Source organism: Littorina saxatilis, linkage group LG15, assembly GCF_037325665.1.
Source record: "Littorina saxatilis isolate snail1 linkage group LG15, US_GU_Lsax_2.0, whole genome shotgun sequence".
In the NCBI taxonomy this organism is placed as follows: Eukaryota; Metazoa; Mollusca; class Gastropoda; order Littorinimorpha; family Littorinidae; genus Littorina; species Littorina saxatilis.
This window is the reverse complement of record NC_090259.1, coordinates 11,917,212-11,932,985: the sequence shown is the minus strand read 5'-3', so window position 1 is coordinate 11,932,985 and position 15,774 is coordinate 11,917,212. Positions and strand designations below refer to the sequence as shown.

The 15,774-nt window shown below is 41.8% G+C and overlaps 1 protein-coding gene across 4 annotated transcripts in view; it reads right to left on the bottom strand.

Annotated features, from left to right (window-relative positions):
• Nucleotides 1-15,774, bottom strand: part of LOC138948559 (uncharacterized) — a 100,547-nt gene that overhangs the window by 28,726 nt on the left and 56,047 nt on the right. For 3 of the 4 annotated variants that reach the window (XM_070320118.1, XM_070320119.1, XM_070320120.1), the window contains 2 exons: nt 5,602-5,620; nt 3,516-3,623 (listed from right to left, as the gene is read on the bottom strand). In XM_070320118.1, coding sequence (XP_070176219.1) covers nt 3,516-3,623; nt 5,602-5,620 — 127 coding nt within the window. The remainder of the gene's footprint in view (nt 1-3,515; nt 3,624-5,601; nt 5,621-15,774) is intronic. The other variant, XM_070320121.1, reaches the window with a different exon arrangement.

Sequence of the window (15,774 nt, the reverse complement as noted above, 5' to 3'; positions counted from 1 at the left end):
GGTTCATGACTCCTAAACTGTTAAGCATTTGTCCTTGCCCCTTGACCTTGAACTCAAAATATCTCAAGAACATAACAAAATCTTCAAAGAAAAAAACGATTAAAAAATAAGTCAATTTATCATTCCTACTGGTACCCTGTTAAACTCAAAATTACATCCAATGACTCTTCGTAAAATCAGAGACAACCAAAATTATGAACTGAAATATGATAAACGCGTTGACTCGGGTCAAACTATATTTCTATCCAATGTTCGCTCAATTTGATAAGTATGAATTTATCACTATCACATATATAACCGAATTTAGTCACACAAATATGACAATGAAATGGCAGATGTCTTGTTGTTGCATAATAAGAAAGTAGGAAAAATAATGTCATGAAACCCTAGTTTAATAACTGTCCCCTAAGCGGAAAAGATGAAGCAATCAAATTTGTCAGAACAATTAACAACAACTAAATATTGATGTGTTTGATCCATGAAAGAAACTTTAGAAAAGTTTGTAATTTTGATTGGAAAAACCAGCAATTTCAACATTCACAGACAGATAATGCTGTTGATGATCAGATGCTGACGTCGTGATAATGATTGCTGTAGGACGGTTGGAAGATTTTGGAAAACGTCAATTAGTCAGTTAATCAATTAATTACTTGATATTTGATATCTTAACATCGCTCTGCCTCATTCCGTTTGAAATTCTAACTGATACTTTCGAGGCGACCCTGTAACAATGTGTGTGTTTGTGTGTTTGTTCTGTTCAAAAACCAGTCTTGATCTAAGGACTAAGTCCGGTCGAGAATAAAAGCTGGTTCTTGTATATGACTGTGTACGTAGGTGTTAGTTGGAGTGCCTTGGAGAATGATGAGCATATGAGCTTGCGGTGATCATCCTTTTTTGAGGATGAAAGTCGCTTGTTCATTTCAATGCTTGTTATTCTCTCAGGTGCCAGGAGAAAAGGTTCCGTACAACTCTCGCTTACTCTATTACACATGTCGTATGCATTAAGAGCGATTACTTCCCTTTGGTTATTTGATAATTAATTACTACCAAAACATTTCTTTGAGCAATTTTGAAGAAAACAATAACAATGGCCAATCAGAAGTCACCGTAATATATACCAATATATACATCATGCAATAAGCCGTTGCTAAGGGCAACCAACACTATATCACACCCTCGCGGAAAGGCCACAGCCCTCAAGAGTCATAATATAGCAAAAGAGCATCGAATGTACTGGAATTTCTTGCAGGCTCTCTCCTGTATTATCTGAAGATTTGCCCTCACTGTGCAGCTTCTGTCTGTTCCGTAGTCTCTTTTGCAGCGTCTGAAAACCAACAGAAAGAACCATGCAAAACCCCAAGCCATGCATGATGCAACCCATGATAGTAATAACTAACAGTTTATGTGTCCAGGGGGAAATTATGAACAAATGCAATGGGAAGGGTAACGGGTTTGCAAGCGCTATAAAGCATACACAAGAGAAGCATTGAGGTAATAAGAGGTTATTTCTAACGCCTGCAAATAAAATGGACTAACAAATAATACAGAACGAATGCTTCTTTGCTAAGAAAAGTAAGTCCAGCTCTTGACCATGTGAATTGCCGCTCAAAAACATGACTTCAGTTCGGTATAAATGTCTGTAATTACAATCCATGTTTTGCTTCGCTGTTCGCACTTTAACGCATTTCTCTGCAATTCACCACAAAGACGAATCGTGAGCAACAAAGCACAAATAAAAAAAATGTGACATCGCAAAATTTAAACAAATTTCTCCCTCTCTCCTCTTGCTTTTTCTGAACTCAAGGTAATTATATAAAGCAGAAAAGTCTACATAAAAATACCCCTTGTTCCTTATGAGCAATCTTATAAATATCTATTTCGAACTAAACAAAACAAAACAAATAAATAAACCCTAGAAAATATAAAAGATGCTCTTTGGAAAACTAAAGTATGGTGACCCTTGCTAACGAAACTAACGTCTACATGATGTTCTCCTTCTTCTGCGTTCGATGTTATCTACATGATGTTGATTTAATTAGTTTAGAACGTATATATCCATCTTATTTTTCTTCAAATTGATATCTAAATACATCGACCAATAACTATAAAAACTTTTAATTCGCTGACCCAGATCTACCCTATTCGCTTTGTTGAACTTTCCCCAACTGTGCCTTCGTGAAATATATCGAGAAAAACTCTGTTGACAAACAATCGAACAATGAACAATAACATGGCATACCATGCTATTCGACTAACGATACATATGTTATCGTTGTCCTGCCGCGATTCATTCCTTTTTTTTTTTCTTTTTTTTTTCCCCCTCTTGTCGAAAAGTTGTAAGCTGAAAGACAGTAAAATAAAACATTAAAAAAAAGAAGAAAAAAAAAATCCTGCTGCGATGATAAGAAGCTAGGGTTTTACTTCTGTCCCAAGATAGGCCAAATGGTTCTAAGAGGACGTTAAAACTAATTATCATCAGGGTTTTACATCTTTAGTTTCAGGATTAACTCTCTGATGCCTCAAGAGCAAACAAAATTAAAAGCCCTAGCAACAGTAAATACCTATCTATAATCAGGGTATATGTATACAGTATTTTTTTGCTTGCAAGCTAATTTCCCCCAAGAAAGGGAAACGAAGCGAAAGGCAGAAGGTGAAATGAACAAAACAGAGATCAACTATTGCACCTAAACCCAACTAGCATTTTAAATCTTTGAATAGAACCATGCAGCCAAACGACTATACGTGAGCATGGATGTTTTCATCATTGCCTTGACAATTCTCACAATCTCTAAAACGTCATTTATGTAACTACACCGATTCTGTACAGCTGCAGAGGGAGGAAGCAGCAGTAGGGGAATACCTGTCGCAGTAGCTTCTCCTCCTTCCCCTTTCTTTTCCTCCCCTTCGAAGAGGAAAACATATTTTACTCTACTAGAAAACAAACACGTAAAATCACTCTCCCCAGTTTCGCCGGTGCTAAGCCAAAGTTTTGGATTCTGCTGGCGTTACCCATGCAGATGCAGACTCGTCAAATATTAACGCTATTGTTTTAAACAAAACAGAAGCGATCACTTAAAACAAAGATAAATAAAATCAAAATCAACTGAAAACTATAAAAAAAAATAAAAAAAATATACTAAGATGTTAACTAAAAGCAAGTTTAAAAAAATTACCTAGCCTAACCTACCTCAAACCAAATCAGGACTGCCCAATATCTAGAGGGAGAGAATGCCATATGAGTTAACATACCCGAATGGTGAATATCAACAATTATATCCCACGATGAATATATGTCACATGTAGAATATCAACTATCATCTCCCACGGTGAATATTAACAGTTACATCCCACGGTATTATATTAACATATCCCAACGTGAATATCAACAGTTTTATCCCGCGGTGAATATATGTCACATGGTGAATATAAACAATTCTATTCCACGGTAAATACCAACAATTATATCTCACGGTGAATATCAACAATTGTATCCCACGGTTAATATGAGCAAATACCTGTAGCGTCGAGCTCGGCAGAATACGAGGGGTTGACAATGTTATCGCCTGTGGTGGTTGCAGACTCTGGCACTACTGCTGCCTCAATGATTTCCTCTTTGACGGGTTCTGGCAGAGGTTGCAAAGCAAAAACAAAAAGCATGCAAAGCGGTTCTGGCTGCCACAGACACACTGACTGGCCATGCACGAAAAGAGAGACGTGTGGGTTCGCATTTTTAGGAAATTTACAAAATCCTCGAGTGAAACAGGAAATTTACAAATTTACTGAAATGTTCAGGGGTTTTGTGAATTTCCTGGTTTTGAGAATTTACTATAACATATAACACTCTCAGAGTGTCTGCTCCTTAAGGGTCTATTACACTGTTTAACTTTGCTGCACGCAACGACGGCGCAATGGCTTGGTGGTAAGACGCCGGCCTCCAAAGCGGAAGGTCGTGGGTTCGAATCCTGGCCGCGCCTGGTGGGTTAAGGTGGAGATTTTTCCGATTTCCCAGGTCAACTTATGTGCAGACCTGCTAGTGCCTTATTCCCCTTTGTGTGTACACGCAAGCACAAGACCAAGTGCGCACGGAAAAGATCCTGTAATCCATGTCAGAGTTCGGTGGGTTATAGAAATACGAAAATACCCGGCATGCTTCCTCCGAAAGCGGCGTATGGCGGGGTAAAAACGGTCATACACGTAAAACTCCACTCGTGCAAAAACACGAGTGTACGTGGGAGTTTTATCCCACGAACGCAGAAGAAGAAGAAGCTGCATGCAACCGGCTGTACGTACTACAATGCATCGTGCATCAGATAACTTCACACAACCTCTCACATTCTAAACATCGCGTGGCTACCTGCAAGTAGCCTTAAAGTGGGAAAAGACTGATTGTAGTTTTGTGCAGTAGCCGAATGAAACTCATTCAAAGCCGAATGAAACTCATTCGTGCCATTCACAATTCAACACGGGGTTGCTGCGAACGATGCTACATAACCGGTGTAACAGCGAACGCACATACATGTAATTGTTTTAAACGACGCTTGCGTTGTGCTAGTTGCATGCAGCTTTGCTGTCCCGTGTAACATGCCCCTTAGGTCGAAAGCAGCGCATATCTACTATTTATATATATTGCTCAGTGACTCGAGCAGCTCGCAAGCAAGGAGCAGAAACTCTGACCTGAGTAGTTAATCATTTCTTAAACACACGTCCTGAGTCACTGATGACAACATTATGACAACATTCAGTTTCACGTCACAGAACGTTACAACTACGATTTTGTTAGGACACCCGGCTCCTCATTGAACATGCATAAACATGCCATGCGTACCGGATATTTTCCTACACCATGCCGAATTTCATCACAACACACTGCTTTTCACAACACCTGACACAATGCACACAACACCGGATCAAATATATACCAAGAACAACACTCAAAGCAAAGCAAACGTCTCTGATTTGCAGACACAATTCTATTGGCTCATTTACTGTCACAAAGGTGTGAACGTAGACGGCCCTTCAACATTTCAAATTGCATAGTGTTAATGTTCAAATAATCATGCATGCAGTGGGACAAAGTTTAGGCGTTTCGGGGAAAGTGTTTACAGTCTCAAAAAGATTAAGTAACAGAAAAAGAGAAACTGCGAAGACACGCAAAAATGATAAGAATGTATTTTGGAAAATAACCTCCCTTGACGCGAAAAAAAACCCCTTATTTCGTGTCCCTGCGGCTTCACGCAAGGACAAAATAATTAACAAACAATTCGTTTGTCCTCTTTCATTTACGGTAGACGGTAAAATGCAAATGGCTATGTGTATGTCTGAGATGGAGATCAATGTCTTAATTGCCTTGACAGCTAGATCGGCGAGTGGTTTCCCTTGATGCACAACGACAGGAAAGAAGAAATGGAAAAAAGCTACGTGCTCGCTATTGTACCGGTGTGTGTGTGTGTGTGTGTGTGTGTGTGTGTGTGTGTGTGTGTGTGTGTGTGTGTGTGTGTGTGTGTGTGTGTGTGTTTGTGTGTGTTTGTGTGTGTGTATCTTTTTGGCTAAGCACACTAGTAAAAGCTCAAACTAAAGTCACACAAAATAAAATTGACATACCTTTGGTCTCTGCACCAGCCTGCAACAGAAAAACAAGAACAATTTAAAAATAGCATAATAATAACACAATAATACCAACAACAATAAAAATAAAAATGATATTCATATCGCGCAAGTCAGATAAGAGTTCTATGCGCATGAGAAAAAACAACATTTACACACACTGAATAAGATGATGGTACTGAACGGGAATGAGGATGGGGTGGGGGGTGAGACACCGATAACAAGAGACAGAAACATTTTACATTTGCACGAATACACGGTCGCACGCCCCCACCACACACACACACACGTATAAGGACGGTTTCACTGGTGCAAATCCGTCTAGGGATGTTCTTCAAATCCCGAAAGACAAAACAGATAGCCAACAAATGTCCCAAAATCAAGAATCGTAAAACAAGAATGCTTCAATTAGGGAACGTTCAATCGTTGACAAATTGAAACATTCCCTTAAAAATCGATCTCCTGGTATGTGGTCTTTGAAGTGAATGGACAGATGAATAATAATGAGAAAACGAACAGAAAATTCTCCGAAAGACAGAACTCCTTTTCTTTCCAGAACGCATCTAGTCACATAGACCAACGAAACAATAAAAGAAAATCAATCGTCCAGAAAAATCAGTCATCCAGAAAACTCAATCATCCAGAAAACTCAATTATCAAGAAAAATCATCAAGAAAAATCATCAAGAAAAATCAATCACTTGATGATGATCGATGCATCAATCGGACAGAAAGTCGATACAATTTATTAGCTGGGTAACATGCCATTCAGCGGATTATTGACAAATACAACCAACAGCTGTTGTGGCCTGAAAGATGTGGGATATAAAATTAAAACTGAGCTGAGCTTCGGTGGTCTGTTTTTGTGCGATTTAAGATCATTTGCTTTTGACTGCGTTTGAGAACGAAAGGATGGTTCTTTTCTGTTTATACGTTTATCTAAACCCCCCCCCTCCCTCTCTCTCTCTCTCTCTCTCTCTCTCTCTCTCTCTCTCTCTCTCTCTCTCTCTCTCTCTCTCTCTCTCTCTCTCTCTCTCTCTCAAGCACGCACGCACGCACGCACGCATAAACACACACCCACGCGCGCGCGCACATACAGAATTTACACAATAATCTTCTCCCAGGCATTTTTCCCTTTTTGAAGAACGGGAAAATGTTGTCAGATTTACTGATTCCAGTCAAAAAGTTCCTGAGTCACCACTTAAGACCAAGTTCATCAGACAGGGTTTGGCGCACTGCCGTGTGCACATTTGATGAAATTCAAACTGTAAACCGTCCTACACAATATCTCCTCTTCCAGCACCAACAGAAATGAAGCCGACTTACCATAGCACCCATGTTTCTTCCCAAAATGATTTCAACACTTCACACAACTCCCTTGGAAAGTAAATAATCCAGCCCCGGTTTCACATACCACGAACCACACAGCTTAAAGATACTCCCAAAGAAATCCTACCACACAAAATGCAGCAGTGCTAACAAGAAACTGATTTCCAACACCGTGAATTAGCGAAATGAGAATGACTTCAGTGTTCCTGGTGTAGCACACAACTCAACATGTGCAGACACCTGACGACCAAAGTGACTTTGAAGCTGCCAGTTCGACCCCCAGGTTTTGCATTGAGACATCCAACACAAATAATGATGTAGTGCTGTGACGAAGCGATGCGCTAACGAAGACAATGTGGAGTCAATCATAGCCCTGCCTACAGCAACTGGCAAGTTGAGTATGTGGTAATACAGCTGGCCAAATACAAGGTAAACAGACACATTAATACAGTTGTTTGTTATTCAACAACATCGGAACACTTCTGCCATTCACTGCCAAGAAATGATTTTTTTTAAAAGCTGTCTTTTTATTGGATGTTGTTCCGGTGAAGGGATGGGGTCTAAAATCTGTTCGACGAATCAGTGCCCCGAAAAATATGATTTTATTTATCTTCTTAAACTACCGGTATAACATACACGTATGCTCTTATTCCAGATAAAGTGCAAGATTGGCTACTAATTCAACATAATAGCGATGTGAGTAGATATTGTTTTGCACGTTCTTGTGAATTGTCTTCTAGCATGGACTACAGTTGCCTGTCGTGGTCGATCGCACTTGTAAGCAACGCAACCGTAGTCCAAGGTAGAATTCAAATCATTAGAAAGTCCATTCTGTGCAAAACATAATCTCTGCTCGCAGCACCATTGTGGTGAATTAGTAGCCAGTCTTGTACTTGGCTACACAACTATGATTTTCAACAAGGTCTACACGAAAAAGAATGTACATTTAATGTTACAGCCCTAAGGAATACTGCTGTACACATCTTTATTATGAGGGGATACAGAGAGTTGGCATCTTCCTGCACAACAAGCGTTGTGTGGGAGTGTATTCACTGGGGTGGTATGTTGCATTGTTTTCTGTGGTGTATTGTGTGTGTGTGTGCGTGTGTGTGTGTGCGTGTGTGTGTGTGTGTGTGTGTGTGTGTGTGTGTGTGTGTGTGTGAGTGCGTGTGTGTGTGTTCGCGGGAGAGAGACATAGAGAATAAAGAAGACAAATTTAGAGAGAGAGAATGGGAGAGAGAGAGAGAATGGGAGAGAGAGAGAGAGAGAGGAGAGAGAGAGAGAGAGAGAGCGAGAGAGAGAGCGAGAGAGCCAGTGGCACAGTGACCCAATGCTACATAATTATTCTCCTCAGCCGTGGTTACGAGTATTCTGTGCGTTGCCAAGAATCAGTAGAAGCAGCAGCGTTGTCTGGTTCTTATTCAGCGTCTTCGTACCAGAGTTCTGCCCCCTCCCCCCCCTCCCCCTTGCTGTTTTCTCTCCCTACATGCACTTGTCCTCACATATCAATATCGTTGTAACACAGTTTTCCGATATGAGATCGACCGCTACATTTATTTACATTATTTTCCCGGCGCTTAAACTCCTACTATTGTTAAATTTGACCAGTCATACAGAGTTCACCAGTAGGTCAGCGAATCTGTTTTCATTTTCTTTCATTTATCACTAGATCCAAGAAAGAGAAAGAGGGTGAATTTGACTTTTCTTTGAGCATGCAATTTGTTTCTTTCTTTTTCTAAGCGCGAATATGCGAATTTTAAACTAAGTTCATCCGCAAAGCAAACTCGTGCAGCTGGCCACAGGTTCCACACTGGTGCAATGCGGCGAGGTGTATGCGTTTCGTGCGTACCAGGTGTTTAGGTGCAGCCACTGACATAACATCGATTTGATAGATGGTGGGTGATAGGCTGATCGATCAGACTGAGCAGCGCGTGTGGTGTGCGCGGCTGTACCGGTGGCCAGTGTTGTGTGCGCTTGAAACTATGATGACTTGACTGCACTGCCCCCCCCCCCCCCCCCCCGAAAGTAATAAATGTCATCAGTCTTCCCCCGAAATCAGCGGCATATCGTTCCCTAAATGGCGGGGTTAACAGCGGTCATCCACGAAAAAAAAACCCACGAGTGTACGTGGGAGAGTCAGTCCAGGAAAGTAGACGAAGAAGAAGAAGACGAAGAAAAAGAAAAAGCTGTCAGTCTTGTTCGCGCTAATCTATTTCCCCTAACAAATACACCGATTTATCGCCGGGTAGTGAGATCGTAACTTTCGAAGTAGCCGCTGTCCAGACCCTACAGAGACACCATTTTTCTGTTCAGGGGATTTCGTGTTCTAGAGATAACCTAGAGCAGAAGCAGCATCACTAGAATTTTGAATAGTAATATCCTGTCACAAGTAGCCTGTGTTCGTCAGCTAGACACCATTTGCATGCCATTCTCAAAGGGGCAGTAATCCTGTCTACTCCAATAAAAGTCAAGGGAGGCAACTCTCCAACTCTCTTCCATACTACTCTTTGGTCACTTGGATGACTTCTGAATAGAAACGTACGATAGAATTGGACAAAGAATGTCTGATTCGCTACTAAACGAGCTTATGAAATTAGCATACTCTGACAACCAGGGTACATAAACTGTTCGTTAGTATCGTCTGCATGCATCACACGGAAAAGACGACAGCAACATTTGCATAATATTGACAGCCGGTGTAACACGAGAAAATGACCCCCACGAGATTTTTACTCCGGAGTAAACATTTTGTACGAAAAAGTTACTCCCTTTACGAAAAAAGCACTCCCCCATTACACGAGAAAATTACTCCCCAAGACAGGTGAGTTCCGAGTAAACATTTCGTACAAAAATGTTACTCCCCTGACGAATAAATAACGAATAAATTACTTCACCCCAACACAAGCAATTTAACTTCCCATGCCAGGTGTACGAAATGTTTACTCCCTTGTCCCCTGTTAGTCTTGGTGGTGGAAGGGGTGGAAGGAGGGTAGCGCGACATTCGTGTGCGCGAGATCACTTATTGGCATTATCCCTTCACCCGCATCCCATTTTTGCGTACAAGATTTTTTCTGGAAGTAAAAAAAATGGGGAGTAAAAATTTCGTGGAGGGAGTAATTTTTTCGTGCCTTGGGGAGTTCTTTTCTCGTACGAAAAGTGTACTCGGAGTAAGAATTTCGTACGAAATATTTACTCCGGAGTAAATTTTTCGTGGAGTAAAAATGTCGTGTTACACCGGTCGGTCTGGCGGCGTGCAGCAAAGTTTTTATTCCGGCCTTGGACCTCCATTTCTGCATCGACTGAGAACGACAGCCATGCACACAGGGAGTTTTTCCGACAGGTTCATTAGTTCTGAGTCTTGCCAGTTTCAGTTTCAATTTCCCATGTCGAGTTTTTGTGTAAGGTTGTTTGCTGTGTTATTGATTATTCTACAAGCAAGAAATAAACATCAAGGCCTTGAAGCGGCTCTGCCTGCCAAGATGTTTCAAATCAGTCCAAACGCGAAATCCTTTCAGATTTTGAACAAGAGACTGCAGATCAATCAATCAATCAATCAATGAAGCTTATATCGCGCATATTCCGTGGGTACAGTTCTAGGCGCTCTGCAGTGATGCCGTGTGAGACTGAAATTTTATACGGCCAGTAGATTGCAGCCATGTCGGCGCATATTTACCTTTCACGGCCTTATTCCAAGTCACACGGGTATGGTAGACAATTATTAACGTGCCTAAGCAATTTTGCCAGGAAAGACCCTTTTGTCAATCGTGGGATCTTTAACGTGCACACCCAATGTAGTCTACACGGGGGGTGGTTCGGACACCGAAGAGAGTCTGCACACAAAGTTGACTCTGTGAAATAAATTTCCGCCGAACCTGGGATCGAACTCGCGCTGACAGCGGCCAACTGAATACAAATCCAGCGCGCTACCAACTGAGCTATATCCCCGCCCAGATGAGAACCAGAACAAGATCCCTATGAAACTATACTCACCAGATAACAAATACGAGCATGAAACATTGGCTTCTTCAGTAAAAACAAAAACAAACAAAAAACCCACAAAACATGCAGTTTTATGTGCTATAAAGCCACACAGCATAAAAACGTGTATTTTGTAGAACATATTTTGTTAGCAGCCTGCACTCTGCCGTGGTAGAATATCATTCAACGAAACGTCAAGACAGACGCCCAACAGCTGTGTTTAGCGTCCCGTCACTGACGATACTAAGTGTGTGATCATGCTTTTTTCAGTTGAAGCAGAGAATGTGTCCTACCTACAAAAACAGCCCAATGTTTGGGCTGAAGCAACACGAAGGGTTTCCAAACGGAACGTGTTGACATTGAAGCCCTGATTAGCTGCACGTGCTTCTGAATACCATGACCAAATGAATGCCACATTTTACATAAATGCACAATTCAGAACTCTGATTTACACTGAACCCGAATGAAACATTATGGCTGACACTATCACGACCGGGTTTGCTGAGTAGAAACGGCTTAATCCCCTCCCACTGTCGCTGATTAGAACTGATACCTCTGAAAGACTAGCTGGCCTTTAAAAGACTAGAAACAAGAGACTGCAGGTGGGAAGAACAAGAACAAGATAACACTGAAAATGTATTCACCAAACACGAACAATCAGGCCAAAAAAAATAATAGGTGTGGTTACGGTAACATAGCCAAAAAAATAGGGTAGGAAGGTAGGCAATCACTTTTTTTTTAAACTTTTTTTTCTAATGTGTACAAATTAAACCTACTTGACAGGGAAATAAGTGTGCGACTCGGGCGCTTTCGCTTTCATTGCGTTTTCTGCACTCGTTTACTTGGTTTTTTTTGGTATTTTTGTGACAAATGTAATAAAAAGTTATAGGGTCGGCCCCAAAAAATAGGGTAGGTCGGGTTACCGTAACCACACCTTTTTTTTTTTTAGGCCTCACCATCCTCAACTCAGGTCAAAATGAGTTACTTCCCTTCGGGTGAGCAATAGCGTGGACCGATCACTTGTTCGTCTTTTCATTGTTCGTGTTTGGCGAGTACATTTTCATTGTTATCCGGGCTTGTTCTTGGCCTTTAATAGTGACTGACTTTCATTTTAAATGAAAAAATACATTCACATTTGTATTCCGTTTCTCCACTCACTACCATTAGAATTAGAACAGACGCCTGTCAGGACTGACACAATAACCCACCCCCATAAAACAAACTTCTCCCAAGACTATGCCAAAAGTCAAAAGTTTCATAGTTTCTTCCACAGACTTTCAGACAGAACTCTCTAGGGAGTTCAACGCCTCTATGAGCAACGGCTTATTTTCCAGATTCCAGACGGATGACTCTCGCACGATCGACCGGTTTCGGGACGGGAGGGGAGGTGAGGGGAGGTGAGGGGTCTTTTGGGCAGCAGGGGTTACCGAATCTACTGTCAGGATCGGTGCAGAAAGTGGTGCACTCTCCCACCAGACACGACAGATAACAAGAAATTCCTCCGAGGTAGGAAAAACACCCCCGTCCTTACCATTCTCACTGCCACCAACTGAGAAGGTTATTTCCCTTTGACCATTAATATGTCCCTCTATAAGTCCTTGTAGAATCTTAATCCACCAATAACTCCCTAACCGTGTGTTTGACTGGTCCCAATTTTTGTAAGGACCGTCTCAGGAATGTATAGAACCTGTTCACCAAGTTTGGTGACGATCGGTCCGTTCATTCTTGAGATCTATATGCGAACACAAACACACAAACAAACAAACACATCGACCGAATCCTATACACACCCCTATACCGGGGGTGTAAAGACACACGTCCTTTGGCACTGATCAAGTGGTACTCAAGTTTGAGGGCTGTTCGAGGCTTCGTGAATGTGTGGAAAATCTAGTTTTGCTGTTTGATGTAGCATGGAAGAATAGCTGGGAACAATACCACGAAGTTCCAGTCTGTTTGGGCTCTCCACAAAATAAATTGACTGTGCTCCTGGGGAATTGTTTGGCTGGAAAACACAAACAAATGAGGAATAGTATAGCATTAAACTTACACTTTTCATTCAAGTCTGCGCTGTCCACAGGTGTCGCCCGCGTTACTCTCAATTTCGGATGGTTGTTCAGAAAACCTACTGATTCAGCGAGGTACCTTCTGGCCAAGAAAAGCGCGCATACTCAGTCTGAAAGAGTTAGTTGTGTGTGCGTGCGACCGTGCCGGGCGTGCGTGCGTGTGTGTGTAACAACCTGTTGCGCTCAAAACTATAGTGTCTGACTCACACGGACTAGTCAGAACTAGTGTTGTTCAAGACTTGTCAATGGGCACAGCATCTTACCCTCTCAGACCATACGCAGAGTTCTTGACCTGATGAATGTTAATGACGGATGGCGGGCTATGTCGCACGCGCGCCTCTGTCTGCCCTGCAGACCTTTAAGAAGGGGGAATTCAGCTGAATTATATCAGAGTGGACGTGACTCTCAAAGACCTATGTGCACTGAAACTCTCTGTTCAATGATTCATTCAGACTCAGTGACGGGCAGGGAATATTGACCATCGAAGACTGTCTGGACATACTGCATTCGGATATCCAGAGGAGTAAGCTCTTTATAGACTGAAAGGGATAAAAGAATAGATGCACTGAGAGAGAGAGAGAGAGAGAGAGAGAGAGAGAGAGAGAGAGACAGAGTGAGAGAGAGAGAGAGTTAGAGAGAAGAAGAGAGAAACATTGAAACATTGAACTTTATTACAGGAAAGATAGCATTAGGTCCGTAGGACCTTTCTTACAGCTAGTCCTGATCTAAGCAAAATGGTTATAATCGAAATGGGAGTACATAGGAACAAACTTTTTTTGATGAAACGCAGACACACGCAATAATAGTAATATAAGAATAAGATCATTTTTTATCGACATGTGATATACAGATATACAACCATACATTATCAGAACACACACACACACATATATATACACGCACACGCACACGCACACACACACAGAAGATCAACTAACTTATAAGGCAAGCCAACATAACACGACAAGAGAGAGAGAGAGAGAGAGAGAGAGAGAGAGAGAGAGAGAGAGAGAGAGAGAGAGAGAGAGAGAGAGAGAGAGAGAGAGAGACAAACAGGCTTACACAGAAAAACACGAAAGAGAGAAACAGAAAAACATTCACAGCTGGGCAAATTGCCTCCCCTTGATGTATCTAATTACACCGAACCATCAATTACTTTTCCACTGCTAGATGCTTTTCTATCAAGCAAAGCGACGAGGGAAAATGCAGTGTGAAAAATCGATCGCTTGAAGAACACATGGGTAATCCATCTGTCTTGTTGCATTTTCCCCGCTAATAAACACGATAAAGCCCAGACAAACGCGAAGCTATCACGAGCAAATTATCTCCCCATACACTCAGACCCCCCCCCCCCCCTCCACCCTTCTCTCAACATCCCTCCTCGCTTCTCTTGGGAAACAAGTTGCAACCAACTGTTCCTTCTATTTAACTGGGACAGCAGCTGCTGCTGCGTCTTCATCGAAACTGCATCAAGCAAGTGCGGAAAGGGAAATTACCGCATTTCATTAACATTATCTCCCTTGTTCTTTTAAGGTGAAACAGAAGTTAGGTGGACACAAACATCGGAAGAAAGGGTAGGAAAAAACCCCACCAGAATGTAAAAGAAAAACAACAACAAAAACGGAGAAGGGGGGGGGGGGGGGGGAGAGATTCATGGAATTTTGCCTTTTAGCTCGTCAAAAATGTGTCAAGAATATTCCTTTTATGTCGATAGGAGAAATTAAATTCAGTATGTCTTCGAGAAAATGCAAATGCTGGTCGTGGGTGTCGGCTGCATCGGTGGCGGTTCTTGTCGCATATATATTGTTCCGTAAATTCAAAATTTTTCCCCAAAGTTAGCTTCAGTTTCAAATGTGGAAAGCAAGGTTTTTATTTTATAATGGTCAAGTCTGTGAATATCGTTTCTTAACAGGATTTTAAGAAGAACAAAAACAAATGTCTGTACAAAAATGGCTGGCCTCGCAGTACCAAAACGGTATTGCACAAGGACATATTAAGATTTTCTTAAATTCGACATCATGTATCGTGATTCAATAGGGTGTTTTCTTTCGATTTGTTTTCACAGTTTCCTGAAGAATACACTAAACTGCTGCTTCATTCACTTGCTGCAAAAACAAAGACAGTGAGATTCGTTGCAGCTTGATCAACGTCATATTTATGCATGCCAGTTACTGGTCATGCAGATGTCATCTGTCCAGAGAGAGAACGAGCCAGTGTCTTGTGCATATTTCTTCAATTAGTAAGTAGATCTAGGCTGGCCTTGTCACCTCCAAGCAAATCAGACAATATGTGCGATAAAAAAAAACCCAGATGATATACAGCGCAAAAGGGCATTCTGAGGTCATCTGGAAAAACATTCAAATGAAAAACTCTTTTTCTGTCTCGCATAGCCATATCGGATAAAGGGACGTTAAATATATACACCAACAGCCAACGCTCTTTCCCTACAAACTGTTATCATACTTTTAGTGCACAAAAAGCACGAGGGCATTTTTGCGGCCAAGTCTGAATACGCTCATTTGTAAGCATTTCCTTCAATGCGCAACTCTATCATGTGCAAAGTGCATTTCGGGGAAATACGCTTCACATGCCAGAATTGGGAGAGGGAAACAAGTTCAGAAGAGAAAGAATCGATGTTTATAGGGAGTGAGTCAGCGGTCGGCAAGTTGTTTTGGGCGAAATCAATAAGTTGGGTCACCTCATCCTATACCCCCTACCCCCCCCCCCCCCCCCACCCCCCCCCACCCCCTTCCGGATCTCCTCCCCTTGTGGTCAGACCTCTTCGTCATATCCCCATCCCC